We start from the raw sequence: 24,402 nt of genomic DNA, 5'->3' as shown, positions 1-24,402 counted from the left end.
ATCAGGCCAGGTGTTGAAAGGCCAATATATCTGGCCAAACCCACATCTGCACTTTCTCCCACACAAACCTTGCACTTCACTCGTGCAAGGGTTCGCATGCTAATCTTATGCATGTTAATATTATTATTGTTGGCATCAGAAACTGATTCGGTCTCTGTCAGAAGCAGCAGTCCCATGAGTATCCGATACGACCATAGCCCCGCCAGTGGTTATCCTGCTAATGGGAATAACAGGGATTATACTGGTCGTTGTCCCGATTGAAGACATGAGGGAAACTCCACAATTCATGGTTATAACGTTCTTTATATATTCTCAGATTTACTAGGGAAAAATGAAAGTATACTGATTAAATTTGCATACACCTGTCGATGAGCGGCTGTAGCCAATTACTTCACGACATAGCCTGGATAAAACGAGCGCAATAACGTTAGGTTTCTTTCAGAGGTCCATCCACCAATTTGCGGTTCCTCAAAATGTAATCACTGTTTTTGAAATCCACAGTTTGATTTGAATGTTAATGTTGCTTTCCCTCATAACACAAAGGAGCAGGTGGAACTCCTAAAGTGGTGATGATATGCATTGCCGTACATTTCAGAGTTGTGCATCACAATTGCAATTCTTACCCAAGCTATTGTTAGTCATATTTTTGCAGCAGAGTCTCAATGTAATACTTATTTTGTGGCCCATTTAATAGAATACGATTCATTCAGGAAAACTGTGGAAACAATGCTCTTTAAGGCTCCCAGACCGGTAATGTATACTCCCCATTACAGAGGCAATACAATGAACCACAAATACAGTAGGCCTACTATAATATGATTACTATGGATGTGTTGAAAAGTAATTTAAAATTTAACAAGTAATTATACATGAAGACATGTCAGAGAGTGAAAGGTTTCAGGCAATTTAACAATGCCCCTGAGCTTGATTCCATTCGCTCTATTCCAGCCATTATTATGAGCCATCCTCCCCTGGGAAAGGGTCAGTTGTCCTAGTCATTTGTCCAACTGAATGTATTCAACTGAAATTAGTCTTCCGCAGTTAACCCAACCCCTCTGCATCAGAGAGGTGCGGGGGGCTGCCTTAATCAACACCCACGTCTTCGGCGCCCGGGAAACAGGGGCAGAATCACATATTTTCCCCTTGTCAGCTCGGGGATTTGATCCAGCAACCTTCCGGTTACTGGCCCAACGCTCTAACCACTAGGCTACCTGGTTCCCAGTGTGTCGTTATTTACCGACTGCCTCAGACCACTCGTAGAACAGCTAAGTGCTTCGTTAGATGTGTTTTTCCGCTACTGCATCACTTTATACAAAGACGATCTCCGCTAAACATAGTCAATATGTTAATCTGTCTCTCTGTGATCAGCGATAATTTCCCAACGAAGTTGACTACAAATACCAATTTGAAAATATCTTTCCAATTTTTACAAACAAGCGAAGGATAAAAATATGCTTCAAATGAAAAACCTAGATGACTGCATTAAAAGATAAATAGCCTACAGTATAAGCTACATAAGTCAGTGTGTCAATGGAACTAGCTGCTGAAGAAGCTCAGCAGTTGAGTTCATCAGGAAAATTGCAACTGAAAATCAGAGACAGGGAAATCAAGGCACACGTTTCCGCAGTGGCAAAGTGGGACATCAGGCATCTCTGCATGCTGGTGTAAGGACATGGATTGCCGAGCCTGTGGTAAAAAGGCCCACATTTAGCGAGCTTGCAGAAACAAAAAGAGCTCAGAGAAAATGTCAAAGACTGAAACAAGAAAGAGACATTCCAAGGAAAGAAAACATAGATGTTTATACTGTTGAGCAGGAGAACATTGAGGTGAGTGACTCATAAAACTAGGAAGTCAAACTGAATATATTGACTTTTGCTAGGGGGCCACACAGCTACTATGTCTCACCCCCACAACATAATGCTGCCACCCCCGTGCTTCACAGTTGGGATGGTGTTCTTTGGCTTGCAAGCGTCCCCCTTTTTCCTCCAAACATAACGATGGTCATTATGGCCAAACAGTTTTATTTTTGTTTCATCGGAACATAGGACATTGCTGAGCGGCCTTTCAGGTAATGTCGATGTAGGACTCGTTTTACTGTGGATATAGATACTTTTGTACCTGTTTCCTCCAGCTTTTTCACAAGGTCCTTTGCTGTTGTTCTGGGATTGATTTGCACTTTTCGCACCAACGTACATTCATCTCTAGGAGACAGAATGCGTCTAGTCATTGACTACAGCTCAGCATTCAACACCATAGTGCCTTCAAAGCTCATCACTAAGCTGAGGACCCTGGGACTAAACACCTCCCTCTGCAACTGGATCCTAGACTTCCTGACGGGCCGCCCCAAGGTGGTAAGGGTAGGTAACAACACATCCGCCACATTGATCCTCAACACGGGTCCCCTCAGGGGTGTGTGCTCAGTCCCCTCCTGTACTCCCTGTTCACTCATGCCTGCACGGCCAGGCACGACTGCAACACCATCATTAAGTTTGTCGATGACACAACAGTGGTAGGCCTGATCACCGACAACAATTAGACAGCCTATAGGTAGGAGGTCAGAGACCTGGCCGTGTGGTGCAAGACCAACAACCTCTCCCTCAACGTGATCAAGACAAAGGAGATGATTGTGGAATACAGGAAAAGGAGGACCGAGCATCCCCCCATTCTCATCGACGGGGCTGTAGTGGAGCAGGTTGAGAGCTTCAAGTTCCTTGGCGTCCACATCACCAACAAATTAACATGGTCCAAGCACACCAAGACAGTCGTGAAGAGGGCACGACAAAACCTATTCCCCTTCAGGAGACTGAAAATGTTTGGCATGGGTCCTCAGATCCTCAAAAGGTTTTACAGCTGCACCATCGAGAGCATCCTGACGGGTTGCATCACTGCCTAGTATGGCAACTGCTCGGCCTCCGACCGCAAGGCACTACAGAGGGTAGTGCGTGCGGCCCAGTACATCAACGGGCCAACCTTCCTGCCATCCAGGACCTCTATACCAGGCGGTGTCAGAGGAAAGGCCCTAAAAATTGTCATAGACTCCAGCCACCCTAGTCATAGACTGTTCTCTCTACTACCGCACGGCAAGTCTAGGTCTAAGAGGCTTTTAAACAGCTTCTACCCCCAAGCCATAAGACTATTTGTTTAGCCCCCCCCCCCCCCCCTTCTATGCTTCTGCTACTTTCATAATCTATGCATAGTCACTTTAATGACTCACCTACATTTACATATTACCTCAATTACCTCGACACCGGTACCCATTGTATATCGCACCGCTATTGTTATTTACTGCTGCTCTTTAATGAGTTATTCTTATCTCTTACTTTTTTTTGTGCATTTTCTTAAAATGCATTGTTGGATTAAGGGCTTGTAAAAGTCAGCATTTCACTGTTTTATTCGGCGCATGTGAGAAATACAATTTGATCTATAACATGAAAACAGCCAAGCCAACTCTGCGAGTAACATGGTCAGTGAGGTGTTCTCTTGTTTGTCTGGAAGTAGCTAGCTAGAAAGCTAGCCAACTTTAGCCAGTGAGCTTGGGTGTTTGATTGCCGTTGTGAGGTCAGAACTCTCGGATCAACCCTTCTCCTCCGTCAGAGCGTCCAGTGTGCGCTCTAAACTGATCATTTAACAGCGATCTGAATTTACAAACGACCCAGAGCGGCGCACTCTGACACACTGGAGACAATTTACGAATGCACCCTAAGTAGACCAGACCCAGCTTCTATGTCGTCTATGGGATACACGCTCAGTAATGCAGACCGGAACGATTTTTTGGGGAGGTAAACTGCCACAGTTGAACTATCTTTATTTATTCATAAGCTTTGGTTTGCCAAGAAGAACCAAAGTTGGGAACTTGTAGTCATTCATTCATGAACGTATTGTATTATTTAGCCCTGTGTTTTATTTGATTAATATAGCTAATTCTATTGTACACACAAGAAAATGTTTGCGGGCCTGCCTGAACTTGGGATATCTAATGGCGAGGATCTAAAAGAAACACTGACCAACTGCACAGAGCCTCTGAAAGCCATTGACCAGTTTCAGGTAAGCTGACCTGACGTTAGCTAGCTAACACTAGTTATCAAGCTAACAGCTAGATAAACCAGGACTAAAAACATGTTGATACTAGCGTATCGACAGTACAGTGGTTTAAACTATGTATTGTGCTCATTGGTTACTATAAATATCAGTTAAGTTAGTGATTAGTCAACGTAGGTCATTCAAATAACGTTAAATAGTCAGTTAATGTTAGCTAACAATGACACATGGCATCGTTCGGCAGCGCTTCCATGGTCGCCCTGAATTAATCGTTCAATAAATCACCACATTTGGGGAAATTCATTTGGAAATGGTTTCAGTAAACGTAGGTAACTTAATTACCAAAGTAAAGACGCTGCTAGAGTTATTTAGAACATTTATCTCTATTCGCGCCTTCTAATTCCTCCAAAATGAGTGCGCATGCGCGTGGACCAGAGCCGTAACTAGGCATGTCGGTTAAGAACAAATTCTTATTTACAATTACGACCAACCCCGGTATGAAGTCAAAGTGTTCTAAAATCGTGTATTTCAAATGGAAAACGTTTTGCAACGAAAACCAGTGGTGTATTCATTACACCCGATTCTGTTTCGTCTGTTAATAACAGAGGCGTTTAATCCTAACGCTGTTGAGTTCCGGGGTGTATTCATTACGGAAACGTTTACAATTTAAAAGCCAAACGGAGTTTCAATTGGACAAATTCAGTTAGGTTTCCTCCCCGTTCCATTTGCTTCTGTTTAAGACACGTTTTGCAACAGCGTCTGGAAGAAAGAACCATGCAGACTTCTCCACTTTAGAGCAGGAAAGAATCGATAATTGAGATGTGCAATTTGTGCGGAGCACTTCGCAGATTACTCAGATTGGAATTGAAACACGTGGAATCCATACAATTTTTAAAAAGAACCACTACTTCCGTTTAATAACACAACAGCTTTTATATGATGTTGAAGAGCATTTGGAGTAAACTGTTTCTGTTGCAAAACGTTTAGCAACAGAATTTGCATAAGGAATGCACCCCAGGAGAGTCCATCACAACGTTTTGCAATGGAATCCGACCCTGGGGTGTATTTATTAGTCAGTCAGTTTTTTTATGCGCTCTAGAGAACAACATATACGGAGTCCGCCAAACATTAAGAACACCTTCCTAAATTTTCCTTCAACCTGTCTCATCCCCTTCATTTATACTGACTGAAGTGGATTTAACATCAATAAGGTGACATCAATAAGGGATCATAGCTTTCACAAGGATTCACCTGGTCAGTCTATGTCATGGAAAGGTTTCCTTAATGTTTTGTACACTCAGTGAATACTAAGTTTTACCTGCATTCAATACTAATTTCAGATAAATTGTTTCTGTAATACAATGAATACAGACTGTAGTTCAGAGAGCCTGGTCAACCGTGGGGTACATTTCAAAGATAAGAAAGATCTTACCTAAGAAGTAATCGCATTCTAATATTTTAGCTAGGCAAGAAAGTTTAGAAAAAGGGTGATTCATTATTTAGGTTACAAGGGTCACCCTTTGTGAAGGGCAGCCTTCCAAACCTTGGGGATAGTACCAGTATAATCATCAGGTAAAAAATATGGGTTAATGATTCAGCAATCAGAGTTGCCTCAAAAATGGATCAAGCATATAAGTGGATTTTTTTAAAAATATATATATTTTTCCAATCTTAAGCAAGGCATCTAGCACATCACAGATAATAAATTGTTGAAATGAAAACAAAGATTCACTGGAAGTTGATGGGTTAACCATCGAGTCAGCTAGAGGCTGGCAGAGGGAAGAACGGTTGATTGACTGACCCTCTTCCAGACTGACCAGGGTCAATTAAACCACCGTTTCTCTCCAATAGAAAGCCTGCCGAGATAAAATGATGATTAAAAGCTTCGCTTATCCCATTGTTTCTGAGTTATGATGCCAGAATCAGACAGAACTTGCTTAGGCAGGCGAGAAGAGGAATTTATACGCTTCAATGCATTTACTGTTTGTGGCACACAGCATTGCGGTACCATGTACCGCTAGCAGCATTTTAGCCAAAAAGTGTTATACTAGCTGTCTAGTCTGTTTCATAAATTTGCAATAAGCATAAAACAAAATTATTTAAGGAATTGGCAACTCGTTCTCATTCTGAGAAATAAGGTAGGCCGCTTGATTTCAACATCTGAACAAAGTGTACAGGTTAGCATGCTGTTCAAATAGTTGGAGACAGACAGAAGGGTGTGTTCATAACAGTTCAACTGTTCTGCCTTGTTAGCTAGCAAATAGATCCAAGTTGGATAAAGTCGAAATATGAAGATCCCATTGAAGATTAGCTGGTTACTCACTAGCACGTGGGCTTGTGCTTGAGAGATTGCTTTTAAGACCTGTGTTAATTTTCTATTATGCCCGCTACAAGAGGTGAATGTGCATTATGCATAGTTCTGGTAAAATATCTACCAAAAAGGGCATTTTCATAGACCAACTTGAAAGCCAGATCAGTTATTATTGAAAAAAAAGCAGGTTAAGCTATTTTGACAATTATTAATAGGTCTTGTGATTGTGGAAGGCTTATATTTAATTCCTATATTGTAATTATTTCGCTACTATGGCCTATTTATTTCCTTACCTCCCTTATCCTACCTCATTTGCACACACTGAATATAGACTTTTCTATGGTATTCCATGTGTAACTCTGTTGTTATTTGTTTCGCACTGCTTTGCTGTATCTTGGCCAGGTCGCAGTTGTAAATGAGAACTTGTTCTCAACTAGCCTACCTGGTTAAATAAAGGTGAAAAAAAAAAAAAAAACATTTAGCCTAGGTATAATTTCACAAGCCCTTAATTCATTAGATTATTGCTGACTGTTTGAAATGCAGTGTATTTGACTTTATTTGTACAACTAAGCATATTTAGAGAGAACATATTTAGAGAGAACATATTTTTTTTAAACAGAGATTGAAAAAAATCTAGATTTTTTATTCAACTAGGCTTGGGCGGTATCCAGATTTTTAAAATGTCCTTCTCTCATCTCAGGATTTATGGTATTACCCGGCATAGTACAGAATGTAAATTAGCTAAAATGAACGGAAACTAATTGAAAAGACAGGGAAATCCAGCATATAAAGTTATAGAGGCATTTCATTTTTTACTAAGTGTGGACTTTTACAAGCGAAAGTGAACATCAGAAATTGTGCAAATGAACAAAGTTGTGAAGCATGCTTTTCTGAAGGAAGAGCAGCATGTATATATGGAGCAGAGGGCAGGAAAATGAATAAAAAATGTAACTGATAGGAAGCACAGGGAAAAAATGTCAACTCTACAGATGACTCATCCAGAGCACTTTGACTTCTGTTATAAGCCATTATACGATATTACGTGAATGGCTCAACTGTTCCAGGGGAACAGCTTCATAATGTGACAGGTGAAATGAACAATGCAATCTGCTTTATTTCCTAAAGTATTGCACATGTTGACTGCAGGTATAAACTTAGAAAGTAGATATAAATATTCAAATGTATTGAAAAACTTAAAATAAGTAGTTTTGATGGTATTGGAAAACCATCCTGTGGCTTTTTCTAAATACCCCTGTATATACGGTTTACCGCCCAAGCCTAGATTGAACCAATTTGCCTGTAGTTAGCAGCAGAGTTGGAGTAACTGATTATATGTGGTGGGCCGACGCCCAAAACAGTGAAGTTGATCGATCTACATGGAGGGAGGAGCTAATTTCTTTTGTATATAACAATTAAATATTCTTATGATGATTACTGTAAAATTTGTTGCCAGCTAAAAAAAAATCAAATTTTCACAGAAAAGTACATTTCAACACTGTCTGCTCAGGCAAATTAGCTAACTGCTAAACTTGGAACCAATCAGAACAACCGTACATACCCCTCGTGATTATGGCAGCCAATAGCCTGCTTCTATCTACGACGTAAACAACGCCTATGATCTGCTGTGTGTCTTTAAGATCCGACCCTTTAAAAAAATGTTTTTTGCCTGAAATTACATACCCAAATCTTACTGCCTGTAGCTCAGGAACCGAAGCAAGGATATGCATGTTCTTGATACCATTTGAAATGAAACACTTTGAAGTTTGTGGAAATGTGAAATTAATGTAGGAGAAATTAACACATTAGATCAGGTAAAAATATATATATTTTTTAATTCAAGAGATCAATTCCAGCCCAGGCACAATTTCGTATTTGGCCACCAGATGGCAGCAGTGTATATGCAAGGTTTTAGACTGATCCAATGAATCATTGCATATCTGTTCAAAATGTTGTATCAAGACTGCCCAAATGTGCCTAATTGGTTTATTAATACATTTTCAAGTTCATAATTGTGCGCACTCCTCAAACAATAGCATGGTATTTTTTCACTGTAAAGCTACTGTGAATTGGACTGTGCAGTTAGATTAACAAGAATTGAATCTTTCTGCCCATATCAGATATGTCTTATGCCCTGGATTTTTTTTGCTACTTACAACCTCATGCTAATCGCATTAGCCTACTTTAGCTCAACCGTCCAGCGGGGGGGACACCGATCCCAGGGAGGTTTAAAGAGGAATTATAAACTGGGTGGTTTGAGCCCTGAATGCTGATAAAATCGTATCATATTCTATTTGTCACATCCGCCAAATACAACTGGTGTAGACCTTACTGTGAAATGCTGACTTACAAGCCCTTAAAGCCCTTAACCAACAATGCAGTAAAAAAAAAAGTGTTAAGTAAAAAATAGATATATACATGGGCTACCGGTACAGAGTCAATGTGTGGGGGCACCGGTTAGTCAAGGTAATTTATGTAATATGTACATGTAGGTGGAGTTAAACTGACTATGCGTAGATAATAAACAGAAAATAGCAGCAGTGTAAAATATGGGGGGTGGGGATGCAAATAGTCTGGGTAGCCATTTGAATAGCTGTTCAGGAGTCTTATGGCTTGGGGTAGAAGCTGTTGAGAAGCCGTTTGGACCTAGACTTGGTGCTCCGGTACCGCTTGCCGTGCGGTAGCAGAGAGAATAGTATATGACTAGGGTGGCTGGAGTCTCTGAGAATTTTTAGGGCCTTCCTCTGACACCGCCTGGTATAGAGGTCCTGGATGGCAGGAAGCTTGGCCCGGTGATGTACTGGGCTGTACGCACTACCCTCTATAGTGTCTTGCGGTCGGAGGCCGAGCAGTTGCCATACCAGGCAGTGATGCCAACCGTCAGGATGCTCTTGATGGTGCAGCTGTAGAACGTTTTGAGGATCTGAGGACCCATGACAAATATTTTCAGTCTCCTGAGGGGGAATAGGTTTTGTCATGCCCTCTACACAACTGTCTTGGTGTGTTTGGACCATAATAGTTAGTTGGTGATGTGGACACCAAGGAACTTGAAGCTCTCAACCTGCTCCAGCCCCGTCGATGAGAATGGGGGTGTGCTCAGTCCTCCTTTTCCTGTATTCCACAATCATCTCCTTTGTCTTGATCACGTTGAGGGAGAGATTGTTGTCCTGGCACCGCACGGCCAGGTCTCTGACCTCCTCCCTATAGGCTGTCTCATCGTTGTCGGTGATCAGGCCTACCACTGTTGTCATCAGCAAACTTAATGATGGTGTTGGAGTCGTAACTGACCATGCAGTCATTAGTGAACAGGGAGTACAGGAGGGGACTGAGCACGTGACCCTGAGCGGCCCCCATGTTGAGGATCAGGCTGTCAGGATGTGTTGTTACCTACCCTTACCACCTGGTGGCAGCCCGTTAGGAAGTCCAGGATCCAGTTGTAGAGGGAGGTGTTTAGTCACAGGGTCCTTAGCTTAATGATGAGCTTTGAGGACACTACGCTGAGCTGTAGTCAATGAATAGCATTCTCACATAGGTGTTCCTTTTGTCCAGGTGAGAACGGGCAGTGTGGAGTAGAGGTCGACCGATTATGATTTTTCAACACCGATACCGATTATTGGAGGACCAAAAAAAGCCGATACCGATTAATCAGCCGATTTATTTATAAAAAAAATATATATAATAATAATAATAATAATAATTTGTAATAATGACAATTACAACAATACTGAATGAACACTTATTTTAACTTAAAATAATACATCAATAAAATAAATTTAGCCTCAAATAAATAATGAAACGTGTTCAATTTGGTTTAAATAATGCAAAAACAGAGTGGTGGAGAAGAAAGTAAAAGTGCAATATGTGCCATGTAAAAAAGCTAACGTTGAAGTTCCTTGCTCAGAACATATGAAAGCTGGTGGTTCCTTTTAACATGACTCTTCAATATTCCCAGGTAAGAAGTTTTAGGTTGTAGTTATTATAGGAATTATAGGACTCTTTCTCTCTATACCATTTGTATTTCATATACCTTTTGACTATTGGATGTTCTTATAGGCACTTTAGTATTGCCAGTGTAACAGTATAGCTTCCGTCCCTCTCCTCGCCCCTACCTGGGCTCGAACCAGGAACACATTGACAACAGCCACCCTCGAAGCATCGTTACCCATCGCTCCACAAAAGCCGCAGCCTTTGCAGAGCAAGGGGAACAACTACTCCAAGTCTCAGAGCGAGTGACGTCACCGATTGAAACGCTATTAGCGCGCACCCCGCTAACTAGCTAGCCATTTCACATCGGTTACACCAGCCTAATCTCGGGAGTTGATAGGCTTGAAGTCATAAACAGCTCAATGCTTGAAGCTTTGCGAAGAGCTGCTGGCAAAACGCACGGCAGTGCTGTTTGAATGAATGCTGCTGCTGCCTACCATCGCTCAGACTGCTCTATCAAATATCAAATCATAGACTTAATTATAACATAATAACACACAGAAATACGAGCCTTTGGTCATTAATATGGTCGAATCCGGAAACTATCATTTCGAAAACAAAACGTTTATTCTGTCAGTGAAATACGGAACCATTCAGTATTTTATCTAACGGGTGGCATCCATAAGTCTAAATATTCCTCGTTGGACTAGTTAACCGTAAGTTTGCAAGATTGAAACCCTGAGCTGACGAGGTAAAAATCTGTCGTTCTGCCCCTGAACAAGGCAGTTAACCCAGCGTTCCTAGGCCGTCATTGAAAATAAGAATGTGTTCTTAATTGACTTGCCTAGTTAAATAAAGGTGTGGCCGATTAATCGGGGCAGATTTCAAGTTTTCATAACAATCGGATATCGGTATTTTGGGGCGCAGATTATTATTTTTATATATATATATATATATATATATATATATATATATATATATATATATATATATATATATATATATTAATTTTTTCACCTTTTATTTAATCTTTATTTAACTAGGCAAGTCAGTTAAGACATTCTGCCTCGTTCAGGGGCAGAATGACATATTTTTAACCTTGTCAGCTAGGGGGATCCAATCTTGCTACCTTACAGTTAACTAGTCCAATGCTCTAACACCTGATTACATTGCACTCCATGAGGAGCCTGCCTGTTGGCGAATGCAGTAATCTAAGGTAAGTTGCTAGCTAGCATTAAACTTATCTTATAAAAAACAATCAATCAATGACTGTCATTGCTCCAATGTGTACTTAACCATAAACATCAATGCCGTTCTTAAAATCAATACACAAGTATATATTTTTAAACCTGCATATTTAGCTAATAGAAATCCAGGTTAGCAGGCAATATTAACCAGGTGAAATTGTGTCATTTCTCTTGCGTTCATTGCATGCAGAGTCATGGTATATGCAACATTTTGGGCCGCCTGGCTCTTTGCGAACTAATTTGCCAGAATTTTACGTAATTATGACAACATTGAAGGTTGTGCAATGTAACAGGAATATTTAGACTCATGGATGCAACCCGTTAGATAAAATACGGAACGGAATAAACCTTTTGTTTTCGAGGTGATAGTTTCCGGATTAGCCAAAGGTATATGGTTTAGAGAGAAATAGTCGACGCTTTATAATTCCTGTAATAACTTGCGGCTGAATTTGAAAGGGGTTCCTTTGTTATTTTACCGCTCATGTCTTCCATAGAGAATGTCTTGATCTACTTCAAATAAGGTCTGTGTTTCATGCAGGCTAAAACCGCCTCAACGTTTTGATACCCGTGTAAAATTCACTAGGATAAGGTAACGTTTGTCAACATATTTTCATAAATCCACTCTACAATTTTTTTAATCTTCGCTTATATTTAGCCAATATTGATCAGAGTTACCTTGTCCTATGGATATCTACACAGTTATAAAATTGCACGGTGATGTAAGCCTACACGAAACACAGACCTTATTTTAAGTGAATCTAAAAATATCCTATGCAATAAATGAAGGAACCGCTCTTCAGATTTTGCTAGGTGTTTATATATATATATAATATATATATATATATATATATATATATAAAAAATATATATATATCTATATATATAAAAATATATTTTTTTAAATAAATCGGCCGATTAATCGGTATCGGCTCTTTTTTGTCCTCCAATAATCGGTATCGGCATTGAATAATCATAATCGGTCGACCTCTAATATATATATTTATAATTGGCCAAATCGGTGTCCAAAAATACAGATTTCCGATTGTTATGAACTTGAAATCGGCCCTAATTAATCGGCCATTCCGATTAATCGGTCGACCTCTAGTGTGGAGTGCAATAGAGTTTCCATCATCTGTTGGGGCATTATGTACATTGGAGTGGGTTTAGGGTTTCTGGGATAATGGTGTTGATGTCGGCCATGACCAGCCTTTCAAAGCGCTTCATGGGTGAAGACCTGAGTGCTACGGGTTGGTAGTCATTTAGGCAGCTTACCTTAGTGTTCTTGGGCACAGGGACTATGATGGTCTGCTTGAAACATGTTGGTATTAAGACTTAGACAGGGAGAGGTTGATCATTTCAGTGAAGACACTTGCCAGTTGGTCAACGCATGCTCGCGGTACACGTCCTGGTAATCCATATGGCCCTGCGGCCTTGTGAATGTTTACCTGTTTTAAGGTTTTACTCACATCTGCTGCGGAGAGTGTGATCACACAGTTGTCCGGAACAGTTGAGGCTCTCATGCATGCTTCAGTGTTGCTTGCACCGAAGTGAGCATAGAAGTTATTTAGCTCGTCTGGTAGGCTTGTGTCACTGGGCAGCTCACTGCTGTGCTTCCCTTTGTAGTCTGTAATAGTTTGCAAGCCCTGCCACATCCGACGAGAATCGGAGCCAGTGTAGTACGATTAGATCTTAGTCCTGTATTGATGCTTTGCCTGCTTGATGGTTCGTCGGAGGGCATAGCAGGATTTCTTAGAAGCTTCCGCGTTAGTCCCGCTCCTTGAAAGCGTCCGCTCTACCCTTTAGCTCAATGCGGATGTTGTGATTGCCTGAAATCTGTGGTATATCAGACCGTATACCACGTGTGTGACACAACTTTTATTTGTACTGCTGTAATTACGTTGGTAAACAGTTTATAATAGAAATAAGGCACCTGAGGTTTGGAGAACAAGAGAAAATAATCAGTGTTGCAAGCAGTAGTTTTTCCATGTTAACGCTAGTAACGTTAGCTAGCAGGTGTTGTAGTAGTGTGAAAAGGGCGACTGCAGCAGCTGTTATCAACTTTAAGGGTAGATGTTTGCTAATTTGTTAGCATCACCCTTTTCAAGATTAACTTTCAAACTTTGTTTACAAATTATCATCATCTGGTTCGTGGCACTGTTTTTTGTTGCAGCTCACTTGCTGTTAGCTATCTCTTTGAAAGAATGACTGAGAAACATTGTTACATTTAAACTTTAAATCACTGGTTAGTGTGATGAAAGCTATAAAATATATTTGCAATGGGAAGAAATAGCTGGTTTGTTAATTTCACTTTGCACATGAAATGGTTGTGCTTTCGTATTGGTATGATTTCATGGGGCCTGCTGTCTGTGACTGCTGTCTCCTGTCTATCAGTAGTGTCTGTGTTTGACCAAAATTGTCTCTCCTTCAGAGCCATGGGGTGCAAAGGTATTAAGGTTGCTGTCCTTTCAGCACCATGAGCCTGTCACCTTTGATGTGACACTGTTGTTGTCACTTCCGGTTATAGTGTGTTGGCTACCATAAGTTGGTAAACAGTGCATTATTTTATGCTGTGTGTCATGTATCCATGACGTGTCTGTCTCTGTTTGTGCAACAGCCTGAAGCGCAGCCAGGCCTGTTTTGATTTTTTCTTCATAATGTCATCAAAAAGTATTGCTCCTCCTTCACTAGAACAACAATGGTCCTACTAAAGAAGATATGTCAGGCGCATTAATGATGCTATGTTTTCTGTTATTTCCAAAGGTTTTGTTTGATACAACGTATAGGTCTTGATCATATGAAGAGGTAACTCCGTTGACCATTTAGCCAATTTATTGAAAGCTAGCCAATGTTACAGTTGACTAGCCTAGCCAGCTAATATTGTCAATGTACCTGCTCAGGAAGCTAGTGCTTCATTAGCTATCTCTGTCAGTGAATTCAATTTCATTTCAATGTTTTGGCATGATTGTCTCATTTCATGTAACTAAACTCAGCAAAAAAATAAACGTCCCTTTTTCAGGACCCTGTCTTTCAAAGATAATTCGTAAAAATCCAAATAACTTCACAGATCTTCATTGTAAAGGGTTTAAAAACTGTTTCCCATGCTTGTTCAATGAACCATAAACAATTATTGAACATGCACCTGTGGAACGGACGTTAAGACACTAATAGCTTAGACGGTAGGCAATTAAGGTCACAGTTATGAGAACTTAGGACACTAAATAGGCCTTTCTACTGACGAACAGAAAGATGCCCAGGGTCCCTGCTCATCTGTGTGAATGTCCCTTAGGCATGCTGCAAGGAGGCATGAGGACTGCAGATGTGGCCATTGAGATGCCTACTGTGAGATGCCTAAGACAGCGCTACAGGACAGACAGCTGATTGGCCTCGCAGTGGCAGACCACGTGTAACAACACCTGCACAGGATCGGTACATCCGAACATCACACCTGCGGGACTGGTACAGGATGGCAACAACAACTGCCCGAGTTACACCAGGAACGCACAATCCCTCCATCAGTGCTCAGACTGTCTGCAATAGGCTGAGTGAGGCTGGACTGAGGGCTTGTAGGCCTGTTGTAAGGCAGGTCCTTACCAGACATCACCGGCAACGATGTCGTCTATGTGCACAAACCCACCGTCGCTGGACCAGACAGGACTGGCAAAAAGTGCTCTTCACTGACGAGTCGCAGTTTTGTCTCACCAGGGGTGATGGTCGGATTCACGTTTATTGTCGAATGAATGAGCTTTACACCGAGGCCTGTACTCTGGAGCGGGATCGATTTGGAGGTGGAAGGTCCGTCATGGTCTCGGGCGGTGTGTCACAGCATCATCGGACTGAGCTTGTTGTCAACGCCTGCAATCTCAACGCTGTGCGTTACAGGGAAGACATCCTCCTCCCTCATGTGGTACCCTTCCTGCAGGCTCATCCTGACATGACCCTCCAGCATGACAATGCCACCAGCCATACTGCTCTTCTGTGCGTGATTTCCTGCAAAACAGGAATGTCAGTGTTCTGCCATGGCCAGCGAAGAGCCCAGATCTAAATCCCATTGAGCACGTCTGGGAACTGTTGGATTGGAGGGTGAGGGCTAGGGCCATTCCCCCCAGAAATGTCTGGGAACTTGCAGGTGCATTGGTGGAAGAGTGGGGTAACATCTCACAGCAAGAACAGGCAAATCAGGTGCAGTCCATGAGGAGAAGATGCACTGCAGTACTTAATGCAGCTGGTGGCCACACCAGATACTGACTGTTACTTTTGATTTTGACCCCCCTTTTGTTCAGGGACACATTATTCCATTTCTGTTAGTCATATGTCTGTGGAACTTGTTTAGTTTATGTCTCAGTTGTTGAATCTTGTTATGTTAATACAAATATTTACACGTTAAGTTTGCTGAAAATAAACGCAGTTGACATTGAGGAAGTTCATTTTTTTTGCTGAGTTTAGCTGCAGGCTTAAAGAAACATTCAATCATATAATTTGCATAGAACCCCAGATAAAAGCATGTCGATGGAAAGATGCGTGTGTCATGTATGCTAGAATGAAGGTTTAAAAACGACAGCTGCATATGCATATTAACCAATACATATGGCATAGCCTACACACATGGCATACCTTGAAATACAATCCTCTCTAAAAACAGCTGTACAATGTGCCCTGCAATAATCTAACCAGCGTTTGATTTCTAACTAGATCAGTTGTCAAATAGCAGCTGCCCAATCCCATGGTGGTTATGCATAATGTTGGATGCATTAGAATATAAGATATGGAGAATGATAAAGGGCCGGTAGGATTATAGAAAAAGCAGTCGGTTAATTGTTTGAGTTCCAAATACTAAATGTTCAGTGAATGTGAGTATATTTAAGTGGTTAGTAACTTTTGCACCATAAACTTTTAGAAGGTTGTTATTAACAATTATTGTTAACAGTTATGTATTATTCTAGTAACTATGACTGGGTGTGAGGCATGTTTCCATAATGTACATTTCATGCATATGCATTCGAATACAATCCCAAATAGTGTTTTACCATTTATTGAGTACAGAGACAAATAGCAAAGGTGTCTCGGGCAGTATTTGAATTATCTAAATATAGTGTAACCTACCATACTTTGGAAACTACTCAGACCCCTTGACTTTTTCCATATTCTTTACAGCCTTTGTGGAAATGGATTTAAAATAAAATCCTCAGCAATCTATACACTACCCCATAATGACAAAGCAAAAACAGTATTTTTGAAATTTTTAGACCATTTGCTATGAGAGTTGAATTTGAGCTCAGGTGCATTCTGTTTCCATTGATCATCCTTGAGATGTTTCTACAATTTGATTGGAGTCCACCTGTGGTAAATTCAATTGATTGGACATGATTTGGAAAGGCATACATCTATCTATATAAGGTCCTACAGTTGACAGTGCATGTCAGAGCAAAAACCAAGCCATGAGGTCGAAGGAATTGTATGTAGAGTTCCGAGAAGGGATTGTGTCAAAGCACAGATCTGGGGAAGGGTACCAAAACATTTCTGCAGCTTTGAAGGTCCCCAAGAACACAGTGGCCTCCATTATTAAATGGAAGAAGTTTGGAACCACCAAGACTCTTGCTAGACCTGGACACCCGTTCAAACTGAGGGTGACCAAGAAAACGATGGTCACTGACAGAGCTCCAGAGTTCCTCTGTGGAGATTGGCACATGACAAAAGGCACATGACATCCCGCTTGGAGTTTGTCAAAAGACACCTAAATACTCTGACCATGAGAAACAAGATGCCATGATGGAACTCTTTGCCCTGAAGGCCAAGCGTCACGTCTGGAGGAAACCTGGCACCATCCCTATGGTGGTGGCAGCATCATGCTTTGAGGATGTCTTTCAGCGGCAGGGACTGGGAGACTAGTCAGGATCAAAGCAAAGATGAACGGAGCGAAGTATAGAGATCCTTGATGAAAACCTGCTCCAGAGCGCTCACGACCTCAAACTGAGGTGAAGGTTCACCTTCCAACAGGACAACGATCCTACGCATACAGCCAAGACAATGCAGTAATGGCTTCGGGTCAAGTCTCTGAATGTCCTTGAGTGGCCCAACGAGAGCCCGGACTTGAACCCGATCTTACATTTCTGGGAGACCTGACAATAGCTGTGCAGCAACGCTCCCCATCCAACCTGACAGAGCTTGAGAGGATCTGCAGAGAAGAATGTGAGAAACTACCCAAATACAGGTGTGCCAAGCTTGTACCGTCATACCCAAGAAGACCCAAGGTTGTAATCGATGCCAATGGTGCTTCAACAAAGTACTGAGTAAAGGGTCTTAATACTTATATTTTTGCTTTGTCATTATGGGGTATTGTGTGTAGATTGATGAGGAAAAAATACAATGAATCAATTTTAGAATAAGGCTGTAACGTAACAAAATGTGGGTAAAGTCAAGGGGTCTGAATACTTTCCAAATGCACTGTATATGTCACGTGCTGTGGCGGGCACAATCTTACAATGTTACAGTCCAGAAATGAGAGCTTTACCATCTATGCCAAAAGCCCGGGCCTTTGATGGAGACTGTAGAACTGTCATCAACCCATGCTTCAGTATTCTCCCTTCTATCAAGGATAATTTGTGTGCTCAGGCCACATATGAGTAAAATAAATGGTCACGACAAAGGAATGTAGTTTGTGAGCTAGAAAATTAACATCCTAGCAGTCTGAGGCAGGTTGCTCTCCAATCATCTTACTCTAGCTATCGACAGGAATAATGTGGCATTTCTTATTTGTCATTATGAATGAAATTAGTGGGCCCTGCCTTGATGACTGTATTCGCTTTACACTACTTGTCGTATAGATTCATTTTTTTGTCTTAAATTATTACTTGGATTAAATTGATAGCTAAAACCCTCCTTGTCCTGGAATGACATGCTAGCTAGTGATTAAAGCTATCTGCTCCTGCTAACTAGCAAGCTAGCTACATTACTAAGGTTAATGCATTTTAAGTTGGGAGTCATTTTACAGCTAAATAGTTAGATTACAAATAAATAAAGACTCTCTCTCGAGCTGTTACCAGCTGTGTTTAGTACCTTAGATACAGAGAATGTGATTGGCAAATTTGATCAGCAGAGATGGTATCTGGATAGTGAACAAGTTTTAATTGGTTTACAGTTTAGTAGTCGGCGGCATTTGGCTGTCCAGCTAGTGAACGTGAAAGTAAGAATTTAGAAAAAATGTGCAAGAATTGACATTGCCAACAAATGGAAATGTATTAAGAAGGAATATATACACTATGTAAAAACCAGCTCCTCTCTCGACATAGATTGATCATCTCGAAACTAAAGCAAATGGCTTGCTACAGCTCACCATCTAGTACATGTAATCTGATTACACATTTTTAAAAACTGTAATAATTTGTTACCAGCTAAATTATTGTAAGCATTACTTCTTGTATTACTTTTAAATTCAGGAAGGATGTTTGAAAAAAATACCTGAATTGTTTTTCAATTCAGCATGAAAAAAGGCACATGTTTTTTAAGTTCGTTCCATTTGAGCAAGTCCGAGACCACTATGTAGACTCATGGATCCTTTTGTCTTTTTCTAATGCCTCTTAAGGGAAAGGTAATCTGAAAGTAATTAGATTGGTATGGAGTTTGGGTAATCCCAAAAATTCTGTTACTTATTACAATTCTAGACAGGTGAATAGTAACTGTAACAGATTACATTTAGAAAGTAACCCACTCAACCCTGATAAGCAGGCTCCATGAGTAATATTAGATTACACAATTATCCCTGCAATGATTATCAAATGAGTAACACCACCATGTCAGTGCATTGATTATTATCTCACCTTCATCGGTCTGTGTGGGCTGTGTTGTTTTGCAGACAGAAAATGGCATTTTGTTACCAACTCTTCAGTCAGCTCTTCCCTTCCTGGACCTTCACGGAACTCCTCGATTGGAGTTTCACCAGTCTGTCTTTGACGAGCTTCGTGACAAGTTGATGGAGCGAGTCCGTACTATCGCGGAGGGCAAGGATGAGGACCGGTGCGACATCTATGCTAGTAAACAGCAGGTCTTCATAGAGAAATCATCAACCATTGTACATGTATTTTAGACATTGAGTTTCTGGGTATTCCTGCTCCCTCTACAGTTATGGTAAACTTAAAGAGCTGCTGGAGAAGAGCTTTCCGCTGGTGAAGATGCCTTCCATTCAGCCAGTGGTCATGCAGGTGCTGAAGCATCTTCCAAAGGCAAGTCTCGGTTTTCCCACCTTCAAATACAATCTGCATTAGGGGAAACAGCTCCACTGTTCGCCCCAGCGCGTTTGTTATAGTTTTGTTGTTGGAATAGAGGAGAGGAGCCTCCGGCAGCATGGTAAAAACAGGTACGTACTCTGCTGTTCAATCTCCTGTGCAATGATGTCTGAGGCGGGGGGAAAAACAGTGTTTGTTGTTTGCAGTAACTTCTTCGTTTTAATATCCCAAACGGATGTGGCAGTTTCACCAATTTTAAGGATTCTAGCTTTAAGTGAATGCACTTGTTTTTCAATTTATAGTTCTTTGTAAATCGCATTAGCCATAAGACGTGACTTGTTTTCCATGATTTTGTCTCCAAAGTACCTTGATCTCTACCACAGCTCAGTGTTTGAAATGTATGTTCTGATTGAGTGTTTATTTCCCTATGAACAGGTACCAGAGAAAAAGCTGAAGCTTGTGATGGCTGATAAGGAACTGTATAAGGTCTGTGCTGTTGAGGTGAAGAGGCAGATCTGGCAGGAAAACCAGGCTCTCTTCGGAGATGAGGTCTCGCCCCTGCTCAAGCAGTATATCGTGGCAAAGGAGGCAGCACTTTTCAGCAGCGATCTCTCTATTCTGCACAACTTCTTCAGCCCCTCCCCCAAAGCAAGACGCCAAGGAGAGGTGAGCCACCCCAGTACATCTGGACCTTTTCATTACTTATTCACTCCCAATAGATTCTGTTCACATTCCAATAAGCATTTGTTATGATTAGGGCCATGAACCCATTATAACAAGTAGGGCTGTGACGATACCAGTATCACACTATTCTTTTTATGGACAAAATGATAACACAAGGCAGATCAAAATCTTTGGTTCTTTAAAAACCTGCTGTACGTAAAATATTGCATGCTATAGCTTGGAAAATAAATATGACTCTGGATGACAGCATAACTGTTTGTTTAAGATTGTTTTCCTAAAGAAGTTAAATGTGCTTATTGTTTTGTTTCCTTGCCACCATACTAACAAGTATCATCCCGGCCCTAATAACAAGAGTCCATAGTTTTTTACCCAGTCAACCATTTGTTAGTCTGTAAATTCAAGAGAGAGTTGGGTGTGCTTGAGACTAACCCTTTTTCTGTTTAGGTAGTCTTGAAACTGACCCAGATGATTGGAAAGAATGTGAAACTATATGACATGGTGCTCCAGTTTCTGCGAACACTTTTCCTGCGTACTCGTAATGTCCACTACTGCACCCTGCGTGCAGAGCTGCTCATGTCCCTCCATGACCTGGACATCAGTGAGATCTGCTCAGTAGACTCCTGCCACAAGGTATGCCCTAACTCATGTGTACAGCATGCCTTCTGTAGACAAACAGGAATAGTATTGATTTCAAATATATGCAAATACGTTGCCGAATGTTCTGCATACTTGTGCAGAGTGCTGTACGTCTATATCTTGGCAGTTCACCTGGTGCTTGGATGCCTGTATCCGTGAGAAGTTTGTGGATGCCAAGCGAGCCCGGGAGTTGCAAGGTTTTCTGGATGGAGTGAAGAAAGGACAGGAGGAAGTACTTGGGTGAGAGAAGAAGAATGGAGGAAATGTGATTGAACATGTCTTATTCCACCATTTTAGGATTAATAAAAAGATGTGAAAAAAATGTTAAGGGTCTTCTTGCTTTCCAGGGACCTGTCCATGATACTGTGTGACCCATTTGCCAGTAACACCCTGGTTTTGAGTACGGTCCGAAACCTGCAAGAATTGCTAAGCCAGGATGCTCTACCCAGAGTAAGACATTCAATGTTGTCATTCGTGGCCTTATATGTTTTTGTGTCCATTTCCATATTCTGTCGATGCTATGTGAAGACCTATTGCCACTACTAAAGAGATGTTTCTGTGTAAATGAACAGGACAGTCCAGACCTGATGCTGTTACTCAGAATGCTGTCTCTTGGACAAGGTGCTTGGGATATGATTGACAGCCAGGTCTTTAAAGAGCCTCGATTGGTATGCAGTCACTTCTTTCCATGAGTATTATTTTATAATCACTTATTTTTTTTCAGTGAGTTTAGCTGTCTGTATTACATTACTTATGAGCTGCACAGCAACAATAGTTTGATGCGCAGAGCAGGAAAACAACCTCTTTACAATGAACTACAGCTAGGTCCTCCCGAGTGGTGCAGTGGTCTAAGGCAGTGCTAGCTGTGCCACTAGAGATTCGAGTCCAGGCTCTGTCGCAGCCGGCCGCGACCGGGAGACCAATGGGGCGGCGCACAATTGGCCCAGCGTCGTCCGGGTTAGGGGAGGGTTTGGACGGCAGAGATGTCCTTGTCCCATCGCGAACTAGTGACTCCTGTGGCGGGCCGGGCGTAGTGCACGCTGACACGGTCGCCAGGTGTACGGTGTTTCCTCCGACACATTGGTGCGGCTGGCTTCCGGGTTAAATGGGTATTGTGTCAAGAAGCAGTGCGGTTGGGTTGTGTTTCGGAGGACGCATGGCTCTCGACATTCGCCTCTCCCAAGTCTGTACGGGAGTTGCCGCGATGAGACAACTGTAACTACCAATTGGATACCACAAAATTGGGGAGAAAAGGGGGTAAAACAGAATATATATAAAATAATACAATGAACTACAGCTAGATGGCGTAGATGTGACATAACCAGCCAGGGCAGAGACTTATTTGATTCTTTCCCTCTCAGGAACTGGAAGTTGTGACCCGTTTTCTCCCAGCCATGTTGTCTGTACTTGTGGACGACTACACCTTCACTGTAGAGCAGAAACTCCCTAGTGAGGAGAAGACCTCCCTCTCCTACCCCACAGCCCTGCCTGATAACTTCAACAAGTAATTACTGGGATGGGATGTCACACTGGGGAAGGGACATACTGTTACTCTGGTAGACTTGGCATGTCTGTAATTTTGTATATGTGTGTTGACATTAAGAACATTATCATGTAAAAAATGTAGAACAAGTAGTATTGATATTCTAAAATATACATTGATAAGTGTTATTTACAGTGTACATGAAACTGCTGTATGTTTAATGAGGACAGACCTGGGTTCAAATACTATGTAGGGCATTTAAATTACTTTCAAAGATATTTGGAACTAAGTAAAGACAAGTTGTTCAATGTTGGAATGTATTAGGAAATGTACTTGGAAGGTTTTGTAAAATACTCAAATACACTGACTCAAATAAACTCCCATGCATTTAACTCAGGTATTTAAAAATAGTATTTGAAATAAGTATTTAAAATACTTTCAAATAGTAGGCTATTTATATAATTATTTTTGAAAATACTTCAATACATCATTTGAAAATACTCAAATACACAGAAAATAAGTATTTAAATAACATGTTTAAATACACATGTATTTGAACCCAGGTCTGAATGAGGACCCTCTTTGATTAAAGTAAGTTTTCCCCTGCCCTAGGTACCTGCAGGAGAACAGGGTGGCTTGTGAGATGGGTCTGTACTACGCACTCCACATTGCCAAGCAGAGGAACAAGAATGCCTTACAAAGGTTACTTCCCGCATTGGGTAGGTTCTGCACTTGTTTTGCCACAGGTTAATAGAAATAAATAAATAAATACTGTTAGTAAATTGTTGTTAACCTGGCTCTCACCATTGTTTTGTCTATATCATATAACTGCAGTGGAGACCTACAATGACATGGCCTTTGGAGACATCTTCCTGCACCTCCTGACAGCACACCTCACCTTGCTTTCTGATGAGTTTGGGACTGAAGAGTTCTGCTCTGCTGTGTTTGATGGCTTCCTCCTCACCTCTTTCTCCAGGTCTGTCTTTTCCTGGGACATACAGGAGATTACTGCAAGTATTTCATTTGAAATTAATGGAAATGTTACTAAACATTTATGAAATGTGTGAAATTGAGGTAGAGTACTATACTTCCTGTACTAATGGTCATATATTTTACCTTTATCTCACATAAGCCATTACTCCCTGACATATTTTTATGTGTATTCCAGTAAAGAAAATGTTCACAGACACAACCTACGCCTGCTGCTTCACCTTCACCAGAAAGTGCTGCCATCTTGTGTGGAGACCTTAGTGAAAACCCTGGAACCCTCAAAACAGGTGGGCAAACTGCCATATTGCATGAAGGTTCCAAAGGAGATTGAACAGGATCTTGAGCACTTACAAATTCGTAACACATTGCACAAATTGCATTTCGGGATTGCAGGATTATTACATGTTTTATTTGCACAATATCATACTAAATGAATGATGATGTAAACAATTGCGCACAATTTTCAGAGATCCGTTTTGGCTCATCAAAATTACTGGCGTAAATTATACAAAACCTTTCATTCATCTTTAATTGAAACACCTGAATAACTAATGATGTAATCATGCATTTTTTCTCCATGAAAACGTAATATTAACCACATAAGATCAATGATTGTGGTTATGTAAATTTTTTTTGTCTGTCGCTCACACTAGGTGGTGGGTGTTTGGGGGTGGAGCCAGTCTAGGAAGATCCAATCACACAACATGATTGTTGTAGACACTCCACTTCCCATATATGTGGCCGTAATGTGCTCTCATCTCACTTCTTTCGTCTTCCTCACGGATTTGATGTAGATCCTCTACGACTCTCCTAACGATCGACTTGGACCTCTGTTTTCCTGCTAACCTGTTCACAGGTGGACAATGAAGGACT

The 24,402-nt window shown here is 41.2% G+C and overlaps 1 protein-coding gene across 4 annotated transcripts in view; it reads left to right on the top strand.

The window, feature by feature from the left end:
• Positions 1-3,470: 3,470 nt before the first annotated feature.
• Positions 3,471-24,402, top strand: part of LOC129853312 (negative elongation factor B-like) — a 28,032-nt gene continuing 7,100 nt past the window's right edge. The window contains exons 1-13 of one of the 4 annotated variants that reach the window (XM_055919216.1): positions 3,471-3,779; positions 3,940-4,044; positions 19,367-19,527; positions 19,634-19,733; positions 20,172-20,402; positions 20,865-21,050; positions 21,184-21,296; positions 21,404-21,506; positions 21,629-21,724; positions 22,418-22,560; positions 23,152-23,258; positions 23,374-23,515; positions 23,708-23,816. In XM_055919216.1, the coding sequence (XP_055775191.1) occupies positions 3,943-4,044; positions 19,367-19,527; positions 19,634-19,733; positions 20,172-20,402; positions 20,865-21,050; positions 21,184-21,296; positions 21,404-21,506; positions 21,629-21,724; positions 22,418-22,560; positions 23,152-23,258; positions 23,374-23,515; positions 23,708-23,816 (1,593 nt within the window). In that variant the 5' untranslated portion in view covers positions 3,471-3,779; positions 3,940-3,942. Of the gene's footprint in view, positions 4,045-19,366; positions 19,528-19,633; positions 19,734-20,171; positions 20,403-20,864; positions 21,051-21,183; positions 21,297-21,403; positions 21,507-21,628; positions 21,725-22,417; positions 22,561-23,151; positions 23,259-23,373; positions 23,516-23,707; positions 23,817-24,402 lie in introns of all 4 variants that reach the window. The other 3 variants (XM_055919215.1, XM_055919214.1, XM_055919217.1) reach the window with 3 other exon arrangements.

This window comes from Salvelinus fontinalis, chromosome 4 (assembly GCF_029448725.1).
Source record: "Salvelinus fontinalis isolate EN_2023a chromosome 4, ASM2944872v1, whole genome shotgun sequence".
In the NCBI taxonomy this organism is placed as follows: Eukaryota; Metazoa; Chordata; class Actinopteri; order Salmoniformes; family Salmonidae; genus Salvelinus; species Salvelinus fontinalis.
This window is presented reverse-complemented; position numbering and strand designations above follow the sequence as displayed.